The sequence below is a fragment of the Podarcis filfolensis genome, assembly GCF_964270895.1.
Source record: "Podarcis filfolensis genome assembly, chromosome: 18".
Lineage (NCBI taxonomy): Eukaryota > Metazoa > Chordata > Lepidosauria > Squamata > Lacertidae > Podarcis > Podarcis filfolensis.
In genome coordinates, this window is record NC_139622.1 from 6,784,954 (window position 1) to 6,799,060 (window position 14,107).

Sequence of the window (14,107 nt, forward strand, 5' to 3'; positions counted from 1 at the left end):
GCTCTCCACTTTCACTGTCATTAAGAGGTTCTTCAATTCCTCCTCACTTTCTACCATCAAACTTGTGTCATCTGCATATCTGAGGTTGTTGATATTTTTTCCAGCAATCTTAATTCCGGCTAGGGATTCATCCAGCCCAGCCTTTCGCATGATGAATTCTGCATATAAGTTAAATAAGCAGGGAGAACAAGAGTATCTAATAACAAAGACTGCATTTTGCATAGCGTCGTGGGAACATGGGTCACAAAGCCTGTTCTGCAACTGCAGCGAATAAATAGATTTGTGAACACAGCCTTAGAAATACTGCAAAATTCAGTAGGACTTGAGTCAGGGAGCGTGTTTTGAAGACAACTGCAAGTGGGCCACCTTGTGGCCAAGGATGGATATCGACCGGACCCCTATGTGTTAGGTATGAATGAATGAATCTTTATTTGCGTCAGCCATTGGCCATAGCAATAAAACAACAAGACGATACACAAAGAATAGAAATAAAAAGTCAATTGTATAAAATACATTTTAGGATTTTGAATCAATAGTCAAACAGTGGATCTTATTCTGATTGCCCCAGCAAAAGACCTTGAAACCTTTGCTGTCACCTGCTCATCTTGATCTGCCAAGAGAAAGGACACTGGGGCAGTGGTTGGGCGACCCGGAATGGACAATAAAAAAGGGGTGATAATCTCATTCCTCAAGTCTTTATAAAGAGTGCAAGCCAGAAGGGCATGCGCCACCGATTCGGTACTGTCATCTCCACAGGGACATGTGTGTGTTAGGTAGTTTGGACAACATCTAATTTTTCCCCCTATAATTTTTATTAAACTTCCTGTTTTACAATTTAAAATATTCATTTAGATAAAGGTAAAGGAACCCCTGACCATTAGGTCCAGTGTGGTCAACTCTGGGGTTGCGGTGCTCATCTCGCTTTACTGGCCATGTGGCCAACATGACTAAGCCGCTTCTGGCAAACCAGAGCAATACACAGAAACGCCATTTACCTTCCCGCTGGAGTGGTACCTATTTATCTACTTGCACTTTGATGTGCTTTCGAACTGCTAGGTTGGCAGGAGCAGGGACCGAGCAACGGGAGCTCACCCCATCGCGGGGATTCGAACCGCCAACCTTCTGATCGGCAAGCCCTAGGCTCTGTGGTTTAACCCACAGCACCACCCACACCACCGACAACCTTAAAATATCAGTGACTTCCCTTCTTCTCTTTCCATGGTTTGTTTTGCATAAAACAAATCCCTGCATGTTTTACATGAACTAAACCATTGTGTTCCATTATTACACACATCAAAACTTATTTACACTGTTGAATTTATCTTAATGCTGCCAGCATTTTCAGCTGTACACAGTTTCCCACCATATATCCAATAAACATTTTCCAATCTTCTCCAAACATACGTACTTCATGTTTTCTTATTCTATATGTTAGGTTTTGCAAAGCTGCTCATATTCCATCAGTTTAAGTTTCCATTCTTCTTTAGTTGGGACTTTGCTCATTTTCCGTCTGGGGGCTAACAAAACACGGGCCGCAGTAGTGGCATACATAAATAAATATGTAGTGGCATACATAGAAAAGGAAAATGTCTAATCTTTTCTCTCCTCCCAATCTTGCCCCCAGAATTATCCGATCAGAGTGCAGTTAGGTGCAGCTAAGAAAGGACAAGGGACACGGATGGCGCTGTGGGTTAAACCACAGAGCCTAGGACTTGCCGATCAGAAGGTCGGCGGTTTGAATCCCCACGACGGGGTGAGGTCCCGTTGCTCGGTCCCTGCTCCTGCCAACCTAGCAGTTCGAAAGCATGTCAAAGTACAAGTACAGTGGTACCTTGGGTTACATACGCTTCAGGTTACAGACTCTGCTAACCCAGACATAGTGCTTCAGGTTAAGAACTTTGCTTCAGGATGAGAACAGAAATTGTGCTCCAGCGGCGCAGCAGCAGTGGGAGACCCCATTAGCTAAAGTGGTGCTTCAGGTTAAGAACAGTTTCAGGTTAAGTACAGACCTCCGGAACGAATTAAGTACTTAACCTGAGGTACCACTATAGATAAATAGGTACCGCTCTGGTGGGAAGGTAAACGGTGTTTCCGTGCGCTGCTCTGGTTCGCCAGAAGCGGCTTAGTCCTGCTGGCCACATGACCCGGAAGCTGTATGCCGGCTCCCTCGGCCAATAAAGCGAGATGAGCGCCGCAACCCCAGAGTCGGCCACGACTGGACCTAATGGTCAGGGGTCCCTTTACCTTTAAGAAAGGACAAAGGGTGGCAGCGTCCGATGAAACAAAGTCAGCCCCGGCCATGAGGGATGATGGTAGCTCTTTCACTGCAGCAGGATTTGGGGTGCCCCCTGGGCGTTCCCCCATCCCTGACTCACAAGGCAGTTTATACAATGAACACAGCCAAACAATGTCAGGCAAAACCCGCAGGGGTCAAAAACTCACCGTTCAAACTTGCAGGATGGTAGCCGACTTCAGCAGTTTTAGTGTGACTCACATTGGCGATTAATATACACAGAACAATAATTATACATACTTTATCAACCTTCTGAGAAAAATACAAAACGTTAAACAGAGCCACAAAGACTTGCGAACTACCCAGCCTAAAATGAACTTATAATGTCTGGTTTCAATAGATTTTTCAAATGCTTAACTCAGTCTTTTAGGTAAGTTCATGAAGATACCAACAAAAGGTAAGTTCGGTGATATTCACAATACCGAGAGATGCTAGTAGAATTGTAAGGTAAAGGGACCCCTGACCATTAGGTCCAGTCGTGACCGACTCTGGGGTTGCGGCGCTCATCTCGCTTTACAGGCCAAGGGAGCCGGCGTACAGCTTTCGGGTCATGTGGCCAGCAGGACTAAGCCGCTTCTGGCGAACCAGAGCAGCGCACGGAAACGCCGTTTCCCTTCCCGCTTATCTACTTGCATTTTGACACGCTTTCGAACTGCTAGGTTGGCAGGAGCAGGGACCGAGCAACGGGAGCTCACCCCGTTGAGGGGATTCGAACCGCCAACCTTCTGATCAGCAAGTCCTAGGCTGTGTGGTTTAACCCACAGCGCCACCCACGTCCCAGTAGAATTGTAGATAGATGTTAATAAAGTTGTAGACGATGAAGTTGTAGGCGACAGGGTGCCGGTGTTTTGCACCAGTTTCACCCTGGCAGTCCAAATAATCAAGAGGCCGCTGTTCGCCCCCAATTGGGTCCTTTAACTGGGGTTTGCATGTAGCACACTCCCAAGATAGTTTTCCCGGCTTCTTCAGTGGTGTAATCTCAAAGTCTTGATATGTATATTGATATTCAGTCTTATAGAGAATGTTCTTTCTTGGCTTAAGCTTAAGAGACAAAGTGCAGAAATGCATCATACAGTGGTACCTCGGGTTAAGTACTTAATTCATTCCGGAGGTCCGTCCTTAACCTGAAACTGTTCTTAACCTGAAGCACCACTTTAGCTCATGGGGCCTCCTGCTGCTGCTGCACCGCCAGAGCAACATTTCTGTTCTCATCCTGAAGCAAAGTTCTTAACCTGAAGCACTATTTCTGGGTTAGCGGAGTCTGTAACCTGAAGCGTGCATGTAACCCGAGGTACCACTGTACTAGGGAAAACCGCTTTGCAGCAATGGCTGTTTTAGGCCAAATTGCATCCAACGTGTGTGGATTGGAGAAAAATTCGCCAGAGGGTTTTCACGAGGGCTTTGAATAAATATTTGCAAACCGGTGAGGAAATGCGTTGGAATGAACTTCAGGCTGGGGAAATGGTTAACTGAGGGAAGAAGGCAAAGCAGACAGAATCCCTAATCCCTAATCGAGGGTGGAGAGTGCTGCTTTCGCACTCGGGTCCTGCTGGGTGGGGGGTCCTATTGGGGCATAGAATCATAGAGTTGGAAGGAATCTCAGCTAAAGCATCCATGACAGATGGCCGTCCAACCTCTGCTTAAAAACCTCCAAGCAAGGAGAGTCTGCCGCATTCTGAGGGAGACCGTTCCACGGCCGGACAGCTCTAAATGTCAGAAAGTTCTTCCTGATGTTGAGTCAGAATCTCCTTCCTTGCCATTTGAAGCCATGGGTTCGAATCCTGCCATCCAGAGCAGGAGGAAACAAGCGTGCTCCCTCCTGCGTGTGACAGCCCTTCAGATATTTGAAGATGGCTCTCTCCTCTCAGTCTCCTCTTTCCCAGGCTAAACATACCCAGATCCTTCAACCGTTCCTCATATGGCTTGGTTTCCAGACCCATCACCATCTGGGCTGCTCTCCTCTGCCCACCTTCCAACTTCTCAATATCCTCCTTAAACTGAGGTGCCCAGAACTGGACTGAGGCCTGAGGCAGGACTATAAATCAGTAACTCGATAAAAGGAAAAATGAGGCCAACAAAAACCAAGGCACATGTAGGCTTCAGATCTTAAAAGGTCCACAGCCATTGGCTGTGGTTTGACCAAGGCAAAAGAACAGCCCTTAAGATATTTGAAGATGGCTCTCATATCTCCTCTCAGTCTCCTTTTTTTCCAGGCTAAACGTACCCAGCTCCTTCAACCGTTCCTCATATGATCTGGTTTCCAGACCCTTGATCATCTCAGTCACCCTCCTCTGCACACCTTCCAGCTTGTCAACATCTTTCTTAAATTGTGCTGCCCAGAATTGGACGCAAGACTCCAGGTGTGGTCTGACCAAGGCAGAATAGAGCGTCACTATGACATCCCTTCATCTTCATGGATGGGGACTAATGGATTGAGGTTGAATCCTGACAAGACAGAAGTACTGTTTTTGGGGGACAGGGGGCAGGCGGGTGTGGAGGACTCCCTGGTCCTGAATGGGGCAACTGTGCCCCTGAAGGACCAGGTGAGCAGCCTGGGAGTCACTTTGGATTCACAGCTGTCCATGGAAGCGCAGGTCAATTCTGTGTCCAGGGCAGCTGTCTACCAGCTCCACCTGGTACGCAGGCTGAGACCCTACCTGCCCGCGGACTGCCTCGCCAGAGTGGTGCATGCTCTGGTTATCTCCCGCTTGGACTACTGCAATGCGCTCTACGTGGGGCTACCTTTGAAGGTGACCCAGAAACTACAACTAATCCAGAATGCGGCAGCTAGACTAGTGACTGGGAGCAGCCGCCGAGACCACATAACACCAGTCTTGAAAGACCTGCATTAGCTCCCAGTACATTTCTGAGCACAATTCAAAGTGTTGGTGCTGACCTTGAAAGCCCTCAACGGCCTCTGTCCAGTATACTTGAAGGAGCGTCTCCACCCCCATCGTTCTGCCCGGATGCTGAGGTCCAGCGCCGAGGTCCTTCTGGCGGTTCCCTCATTGCGAGAAGCAAAGCTACAGGGAACCAGGCAGAGGGCCTTCTCGGTAGTGGCACCCGCCCTGTGGAACACCCTCCCATCAGATGTCAGAGATAAACAACTACCTGACATTCAGAAGACAGCCCTGTTCAGGGAAGTTTTTAATGTGTGACATCTTAGTGTATTTTTGGTCTTTGTGGAAGCCACCCAGAGCGGCTAGGGAAACCCAGCCAGATGGACAGGGTACAAATAAATTATTATTATTATTATTATTATTATTATTATTATTATTATGTTGACGTATCTTGGTGTGAGACAAAGTCCCTGGACTGGAGGGGGCTGCTTCAGTGCTCACCTGTTCACACATACACCCACCCTTTTCCACTCAGGTGTGGCTGCTGGGCGTCAGATTCTGGTAAGGAGCCCAGCCGACTCCCCTTGCCTCAATCCTGGCCCTATTCCCCTGTGTGACAGCAGATTCTGGAAGCGAGTGGGTTAACAAGCCATGTGCAGACAAAAGACAAAAGGGCCCATTCAGTCCATGCAGCTGCCCAAAGTTGGCCCAGCCGCTGCATCCATCAGAGGCAAACAGATTCTGATCTCAGCTAGAATAAACTCGCCGGAGGGACGAAGGCACAGCCCTGAGCAGGCAGCGGCAGAAGGGAGAGGGTGGGCTTTCGTCGTACCAGCAAGCAGCTTGAAACGAAGGGTTGGAGGAAATTGTGGACACAAGATGGTGGGATTTCAGAGCTTGGGGGTCCCTTAGCCCAAAATCTCCGCTGAATGCAGAAACCTGGCAGCGGGGTGAACTAAGCAACCCTCTTGGTCTCTTCCAACTCTGCAATTTTTTGCTTCTATGATTAAGGCAGGGGTAGGGAAGCGGGTGGCGCTGTGGGTTAAACCACTGAGCCTCTTGGGCTTGCGGATCAGAAGGCCGGCGGTTCGAATCCCCGCAATGACGGGGTGAGCTCCCGTTGCTCGGTCCCTGCTCCTGCCAACCTAGCAGTTCGAAAGCACGTCAAAGTGCAAGTAGATAAATAGGTACCGCTCTGGCAGGAAGGTAAACGGCGTTTCCGTGCGCTGCTCTGGTTCGCCAGAAGCGGCTTAGTCATGCTGGCCACATGACCCGGAAGCTGTACGTCGGCTCCCTCAGCCAATAAAACAAGATTAGCGCCGCAACCCCAGAGTCATCTGCAACTGGACCTAATGGTCCGGAGTCCCTTTACCTTTACCTTTAAAAAAAACAAACGTAATGGCGTCCACCATATTCTAAATATTATTTTTTGTTGTACGAGGGTTTGGGCCTCTTTCCTACGGTTTCCTCTTTTCTCCATAGCCACAGGTTTCAGGTCATTACGAAGTTTCTGTGTCCACTTTTGGGTCACGTTTTAGCTCTGTGCCTTTTAGATTTCAACATAGTCTTTCCCAACCAGATGATGCAACCAAAACCACACAGCCGTTGGGTGGCATTTCTTGTTCCCTCCCTTCCTCTTCAACTTCCCAGAGGTGGAGAACCTTTCACGGACCGGAGACCCCCTTGCGCCAATCCCTTGCTCCCACGATAAGGCAAAAGTCGAACAGATCCACTGTGGAAGGGATAGTTTGTGGGCAAAAGCGACTGAGCTGCAGGTAAGCGTCCCTCAAGCTTTCTTTCCCTGTCCTTCATCCTGAAGCAAAGTCCCCAGGATCATCTTAGCTTCCGATAATCTGAATTGTGGAGCGTTCAGAAAGGGGAGAGCCGTGTCAAAGCGAAGCTGCGAATGTGGGAAGAGGGAGGAACGACAACTACAGTGGTGCCTCAGGTTACATACACTTCAGGTTACATATGCTTCAGGTTACAGACTCCGCTAGCCCAGAAATAGTACCTCGGGTTAAGAACTTTGCTTCAGGATGAGAACAGAAATCATGCTCTGGCGGCGTAGTGGCAGCAGGAGGCCCCATTAGCTAAAGTGGTGCTTCAGGTTAAGAACAGTTTCAGGTTAAGAACGGACCTCCGGAACGAATTAAGTACTTAACCTGAGGTACCACTGTATGTGCAATAGATTTGAAGGGTCTTGAGATATTCTGCCTTTCCTCGGCTGCAAAATGCAGTACAGTGGTACCTCGGGTTAAGAACTTAATTCGTTCCAGAGGTCCGTTCTTAACCTGAAACTGTTCTTAACCTGAGGTACCACTTTAGCTAATGGGGCCTCCCGCTGCTGCCGCCGCGCAATTTCTGTTCTCATCCTGAAGCAAAGTTCTTAACCCGAGGTACTATTTCTGGGTTAGCGGAGTCTGTAACCTGAAGCGTCTGTAACCTGAAGCGTCTGTAACCCAAGGTACCACTGTACTTCATGTTGTTTTCCCAAGTTTCTGGTTTTTAAGGTTCTCCAAGGTGCGGGTGTACGAGTGTCTTTCCCAACCTGGTGCACACCGGATGTTTTAGATTGCAGTGGGGCATGTTGTAGTTGTAGTAGGACTGAACCCCCTGGGCCAGAGTTTCCCAAACTTGGGTCCCCCCAGATGTTTTTAGACTACAACTCCCATCATCCCTAGCTAGCAGGTCAGGGATGATGGGCATTGTAGTCCAACAGAGACCTAATTGGACTGGAGACCTAAGCTTAGGAACCACTGCTCAGACTGTACGTGTGAGGTTCCTTCAGCCAGTCCCACTCATCATGCCTCCCAGATCGAGCACAACTGCAGACATTCTTTTAATACAGTGGTACCTCGGGTTACAGGCACGCGGGTGGCGCTGTGGGTTAAACCACAGAGCCTAGGGCTTGCCAATCAGAAGGTTGGTGGTTCAAATCCCCGCAATGGGGTGAGTTCCCGTTGCTCGGTTCCTGCTCCTGCCAACCTAGCAGTTCGAAAGCACATCAAAGTGCAAGTAGATAAATAGGTACCACTCTGGCGGGAAGGTAAACGGCGTTTCCGTGCACTCCGCTGGTTCGCCAGAAGCAGCTTTGTCATGCTGGCCACATGACCCGGAAGCTGTACGCCGGCTCCCTCGGCCAATAAAGCGAGATGAGCGCTGCAACCCCAGAGTCGGCCACGACTGGACCTAATAGTCAGGGGTCCCTTTACTTTTACCTTACCTTGGGTTACAGCAGCTTCACGTTACAGACTCCACTAACCCAGAAATAGTACCTCGGGTTAAGAACTTTGCTTCAGGATGAGGACAGAAATCGCGTGGCGGCGGCAGGAGGCCCCATTAGCTAAAGTGGTACCTCAGGTTAAGAACGGTTTCAGGTTAAGAACGAACCTCCAGAACGAATTAAGTTCTTAACCCGAGGTACCACTGAGCTGAGTCCTAATCCTGAATACTGAGATCTTCTACTGAGTCAACCATTGGGTCTCTCTACCCCAGTATTGTCTACCCTGACAGACTCTCCTATTTCCCCAGCCCTGCCTGGGATTGAACCTGCAACCTTCTTCCTGCATTGCTGGGGGCTGGACTAGATGACCACTGAGGGACCCCTTCCAACTCTGCCGTTCTAGGATTCTAGGATTCATGCAAGGCATGCGATCTACCCCTGAGCCAATCAATAGAAATTGGCGGACAAGGTTTCCAAAGGTTATTGGCCCTCCGTACAAGCTCCTGCCATCCCCGCCCACTCGCCTCTGGTCAACAAAGACAGAATAAATTAAGAGAAAACTAGAGATATGATGCAAAAGCACTCAGCTGGCACAAGTCCTCCGAGCCGGAGAATTTGCAATCGCCTGGCCACAGAACGTTGCAGAATTGCACAAGTGGGAGGGAGCAGCGGCGGAGAAGGAGGAAGGGCCTTTTTTAGAAAGAAGAAGAGGGAAGAAGTTCATTTGCCAGCCAGCCAGCCATTCCCTTCTCTAGAGAGCTCCATTCCATCCTCACACACACCCTGTGCCACATTCTGTTCCCGCACCCACAATCCAGTATTCTGTGGTCACTACTACTACGATCGCCGTGACTTGTGGCCAATGCAAATATCACGGGATATATCCTGGGAACTGTAGCTTACCCCTTGAAGAACTACAATTCCCAGCACCCTTAACAAATGACACCCAAACAGTCCTTTTTTGGGGGGGAGCCATGTGTTTTAAATGTACAATGTGGACAGGGGTCAGCAAACTTTTTCAGCAGGGGGCCGGTCCACTGTCCCTCAGACCTTGTGGGGGGCCGGACTATATTTTGAAAGGGGAACAAAATGAACGGATTCCTATGCCCCACAAATAACCCAGAGATGCATTTTAAATAAAAGGACACATTCTACTCATGTAAAAACACGCTGATTCCCAGATTGTCCGCGGGCTGGATTTGGAAGGCAATTGGGCCGGATCTGGCCCCTGGGCCTTAAGTTTGCCTACCCATAATGTGGATGTTGCTGTCTGTCTTGATATGTTTATCATCCTAGAATTGCAGAGATGGGCGGAACCGTCGGGGTCCAACCTTCTGCAATGCAGGAATCTTTTGCCCAACACAGGGCTCAAACCCACGAGTAAGAGCTGTTTGACAGTGGAATTTGCTGCCAAGGAGTGTGGTGGAGTCTCCTTCTTTGGAGGTCTTTAAGCAGAGGCTTGACAACCATATGTCAGGAGTGCTCTGATGGTGTTTCCTGCTTGGCAGGGGGTTGGACTCGATGGCCCTTGTGGTCTCTTCCAACTCTATGATTCTATGATTCTATGATTCTATGAGCCTGAGATTAAGAGTCTCATCCACTTTACCAGGAGCTAGCTCTGCCCCAATGATAAGTTTTGCTTTCTCAAGCTGGGCAGGAGACCATGCAGGTATTTACAGGGATGCAAATGAATGAATGGAATCTTTATTGCTAAAAGCTATAAGCAGTCACAGGGACGCGGGTGGCGCTGTGGGTTAAACCACATAGCCTAGGGCTTGCTGATCAGAAGGTCGGCGGTTTGAATCCCCGTGACAGGGTGAGCTCCCATCGCTCGGTCCCTGCTCCTGCCAACCTAGCAGTTCGAAAGCACCTCAAAGTGCAAGTAGATAAATAGGTACCGCTCTGGCGGGAAGGTAAACGGCGTTTCCGTGCGCTGCTCTGGTTCGCCAGAAGCAGCTTAGTCCTGCTGGCCACATGACTCTGAAGCTGTACGCCGGCTCCCTCGGCCAGTAAAGCGAGATGAGCGCCGCAACCCCAGAGCCAGTCACGACTGGACCTAATGGACCTTTAAATGAATGAATGGAATATTTATTGCTAAAAGCTATAAGCCGTCACAACTGGTCACAACGCATAGAATACAAATAATTGATTTAAAACTGAACAACAACCGCAAAGCAAACATACAAAAATGCAAAAATCACACCTGCATAAGCTCCACATCTCACACTCCCCCTTATGATACAGTGCTACCTTGGTTCTCAAACGCCTTGGTACTCAAACAACTTGGAACTCAAAGACTGCAAACCTGGAAGTAAGTGTGTGAACTTTTTTCCGAAAGCCGAACGTGCTCCGTTTTGAGTGTTACACTGAGATCTGTCTGTTTTTGCTATTTATTTTGTATTTTTGTTGTTTTTGTTACTGTGTGAAACCCAGTTCAGCTACTGATTGATGGATTGTGTGACCGCAGTACATTGTTTATTGCTTTCATTTTATGGATCGGTGGTTTCGCTAGATAGAAAAACCCATGTTCAATTAGGGGTTGTTTTTAAAAGTCTGGAACGGATTAATCCGTTTTGCATTATTTTCTATGGAAAAGCGCGCCTTAAAAGTCTGGAACGGATTAAGTTTGAGAACCAAGGTACCACTATACTTGTCTTGGTGTGTAGCTCTCAACTTACTTGCAGCCAAGGCAAATTTTCAGGGATGCAACTAAACTCACTCTCTCTCTCCATCCATACAGAGTCGCAGGATGGATTCCTCAGTCCTGATCTGTATTGTTTGCGTTGTGTTATCCCTTCACTGCTGCCGCCTCCAGGCTCTCCAGTGCCCCCCTGTGACCACCCCAAGCAATATCACCGAGTTCTCCTGCACCTCCCCGTCCCTTAGCCATTTCCCAGCTGGCTTCCCTGAGCAGACGACCCTGATCTCCGTCGAGTTCACAAACATCTCCAGCATCGGTGAGGATGCGCTGCTGGGGTTGCCCAAGCTTCAGGAACTTCACCTATCTAACAACAGACTGGAGGACCTTCCCGGCGGCCTCTTCCGTGACCTCCCAGAATTGCACACCTTGGATCTCACAAGCAATCTCCTGGAAGATCTGCCTCCGTCAATATTTGAGAACGCCAGCTCATTGAATCACCTGTTTCTCAAGATGAACCAGTTGACCAAGTTGCGGCCACAGTGGTTCCACCCGTTAAGGCGGCTGGAGACCCTGGATCTCTCCAACAACCAGCTGAAGGACGTTCCCCCCTACTGCTTCAGCAAGCTGGAGAATTTGACAGCTCTGGACCTCTCCTCCAACTTCCTCCACCAGCTCTCTCCGCAGATCCTGGAGGGGATGCCTCTTCTGGAGAGGTTAGACCTAGGAGGCAACCATCTCCACTCCATCGCCGACAAGACCTTCCAGGAGGTCCCACGCCTGGGGTTCCTCTTCCTCCAAAACAACAACTTAACCCGTCTCCCACCAGGAATCTTCGAGCCTCTGAGGAATCTGGATACCCTGTTCATCTCCGACAACCAGATCGCTTCCTGGGACCCCGGGTTCTCAGGCCAGCTCACAAACCTCAGCCTTGACCTCGCCAGAAACCCATGGGCATGTGATTGCCTCATGAGCACCTTTGTGGACTGGGTGACGCGTCATTCTGCCATCCTGTACTCCAGGGAAGAAGTGGTTTGTGCCTCCCCCGAGAGCCTCAAAGGCCGGGTGGTGATGTCGCTCAAAGAGGCTGAATTTGGTGTTTGCTGAATCCTCAGTACATAACCAGGGTTTGCCCAGCCCTGTCCCTAAGGAGAATGTTGCAATGAAACTCCAAAATCATGTATTAGATCAGGGGTCAGCAAACTTTTGCAGCAGGGGGCCGGTCCACTGTCCCTCAGACCTTGTGGGGGGCCGGACTATATTGGGGGGGTATATGAATTCCTATGCCCCACAAATAACCCAAAGATGCATTTTAAATAAAAGCACACATTCTACTTATAGAAAAACACGCTGATTCCCGGACTGTCCACTGGCCGGATTTAGAAGGCGATTGGGCCCAGATCCGGCCACTGGGCCTTAGTTTGCCTACCCATGTATTACCGTATTTTTTGCTCTATAAGACTCACTTTTTCCCTCCTAAAAAGTAAGGGGAAATGTGTGTGCGTCTTATGGCGCGAATGCAGGCTGCGCAGCTATCCCAGAAGCCAGAACAGCAAGAGGGATTGCTGCTTTCACTGCGCAGCGATCCCTCTTGCTGTTCTGGCTTCTGAGATTCAGAATATTTTTTTTCTTGTTTCCCTCCTCCAAAAACTAGGTGCGTCTTGTGGTCTGGTGCGTCTTATAGAGCGAAAAATACAGTAGATTATTTGTCCCATGATTCAGCTATCTACTCAGGCAGAGAGAAGGGTCTATTCCCCCGCCATCTGCTGTGCTCTCTGATCTTTTTAAACTGAGAGATGCCAGAAACTGAACTCAAGACCTTGCACTGGCAACGCTGGAGTTCTGCCGCAGAGCTTTGCTACGGTTCCTCTCCCCAAATTGCTGCCAATGCCCTCATCCACCCTCCGCATTTAAAGCAGTACAGTCAAACCTCAGCTCCCAAATGCCTCCGTTTTGGAAAGTTTCGGCTCTCCCAACGCCGAAAACCAGGAAGTAAATGCTCTGGTTTCTGAACGTTTTTTGGAAGCCACAGCGGCAATTTGTTGTTGACAAAGGACAGCTGGGCATATAAAGGGCCCCATTACCTTCAGTAGCTTAAAAAGTAAAGGGACCCCTGACCATTAGGTCCAGTCGTGACCGACTCTGGGGTTGCGGCGCTCATCTCGCTTTATTGGCCGAGGGAGCCGGCGTACAGCTTCCGGGTCATGTGGCCAGCATGACTAAGCCACTTCTGGCGAACCAGAGCAGTGCACGGAAACGCTGTTTACCTTTCCGCCGGAGCGGTACCTATTTATCTACTTGCACTTTGACGTGCTTTTGAACTGCTAGGTTGGCAGGAGCAGGGACCGAGCAATGGGAGCTCACCCCGTCGCGGGGATTTGAACCGCTGACCTTCTGATCAGCAAGTCCTAGGCTCTGTGGTTTAACCCACAGCGCCACCCGCGCTTAGGGCCTCATAAAATCTAAATCTGGCCCTACCCAGGTGGCGTCGTAATGATGATGTGTACCGGAGTGTGAGAGGAATTTTGAGGTCTTAGATATATGGTAATGTTCGTAAGCGTACCAACCAAGCACGTACATAGATCAGCCCAGGAAGACCGACCTGGAACCATTTTGATTCCTAAACTGAGCAAATGTTTTCTCTGCAAGGTCAAAGTGGGAAACCTCCCCATTGTCTCTTTCCTCACAAATCCTGTCTCAAGGGCACATTTAAGATATGAATAGGGTGTGAGCCTGTGACCTGGCCCAGGAACTAAGTATTTATCACTACAAAAGACTGGCCAGGCTCCCCAGGCAATCCAATCAAGTAACCTGCCAGACAGGAGATAAACAACGACAGGAGAAAAACAACATTCAAATTTCTGTTTTAGACCGCCTTTTCTGTGATGTAGGTATGATGTATCTGGGGGTGGTCTTGATCTACAGGGTGGCAATTTCAAAAGTCTTTATAAGGCCTTGCGTGCCATTGTTCTGGGTCCTCCTCCTTCTCCTGCATGTGGGGGGAGCACCCTGTTGCAACAGTTCAATAAAGATCAGGCTTACTAGCTGCTTTGCTTCTCAATATTCTCTGGTTGGCCTCTGTTACTTTCTCCTACCAATAGGGAACCTACGTA

The 14,107-nt window shown here is 49.2% G+C and overlaps 1 protein-coding gene and 2 long non-coding RNA genes across 3 annotated transcripts in view; 2 read left to right on the top strand and 1 right to left on the bottom strand.

The window, feature by feature from the left end:
* LOC310753657 overlaps positions 1-14,055 on the top strand; it is a 157,259-nt gene extending 143,204 nt beyond the window's left edge. Inside the window, exon 2 of the long non-coding RNA XR_014543430.1 lies at positions 13,242-14,055. This is a non-coding gene — a long non-coding RNA (uncharacterized lncRNA). The remainder of the gene's footprint in view (positions 1-13,241) is intronic.
* LRG1 (leucine rich alpha-2-glycoprotein 1) lies at positions 6,698-12,340 on the top strand. Its single transcript, XM_083594772.1, is given in 3 exon segments — positions 6,698-6,750; positions 6,752-6,908; positions 11,097-12,340. Coding segments are annotated over 3 exon segments (1,200 nt in total). The 5' UTR covers positions 6,698-6,712; the 3' UTR covers positions 12,102-12,340.
* Positions 11,094-13,261, bottom strand: LOC310753616. The gene is made up of 2 exons (XR_014543388.1): positions 12,570-13,261; positions 11,094-12,518 (listed from the first exon to the last, which is right to left on the bottom strand). It is a non-coding gene; the product is annotated as an uncharacterized lncRNA (long non-coding RNA).
* Positions 14,056-14,107: the final 52 nt, after the last annotated feature.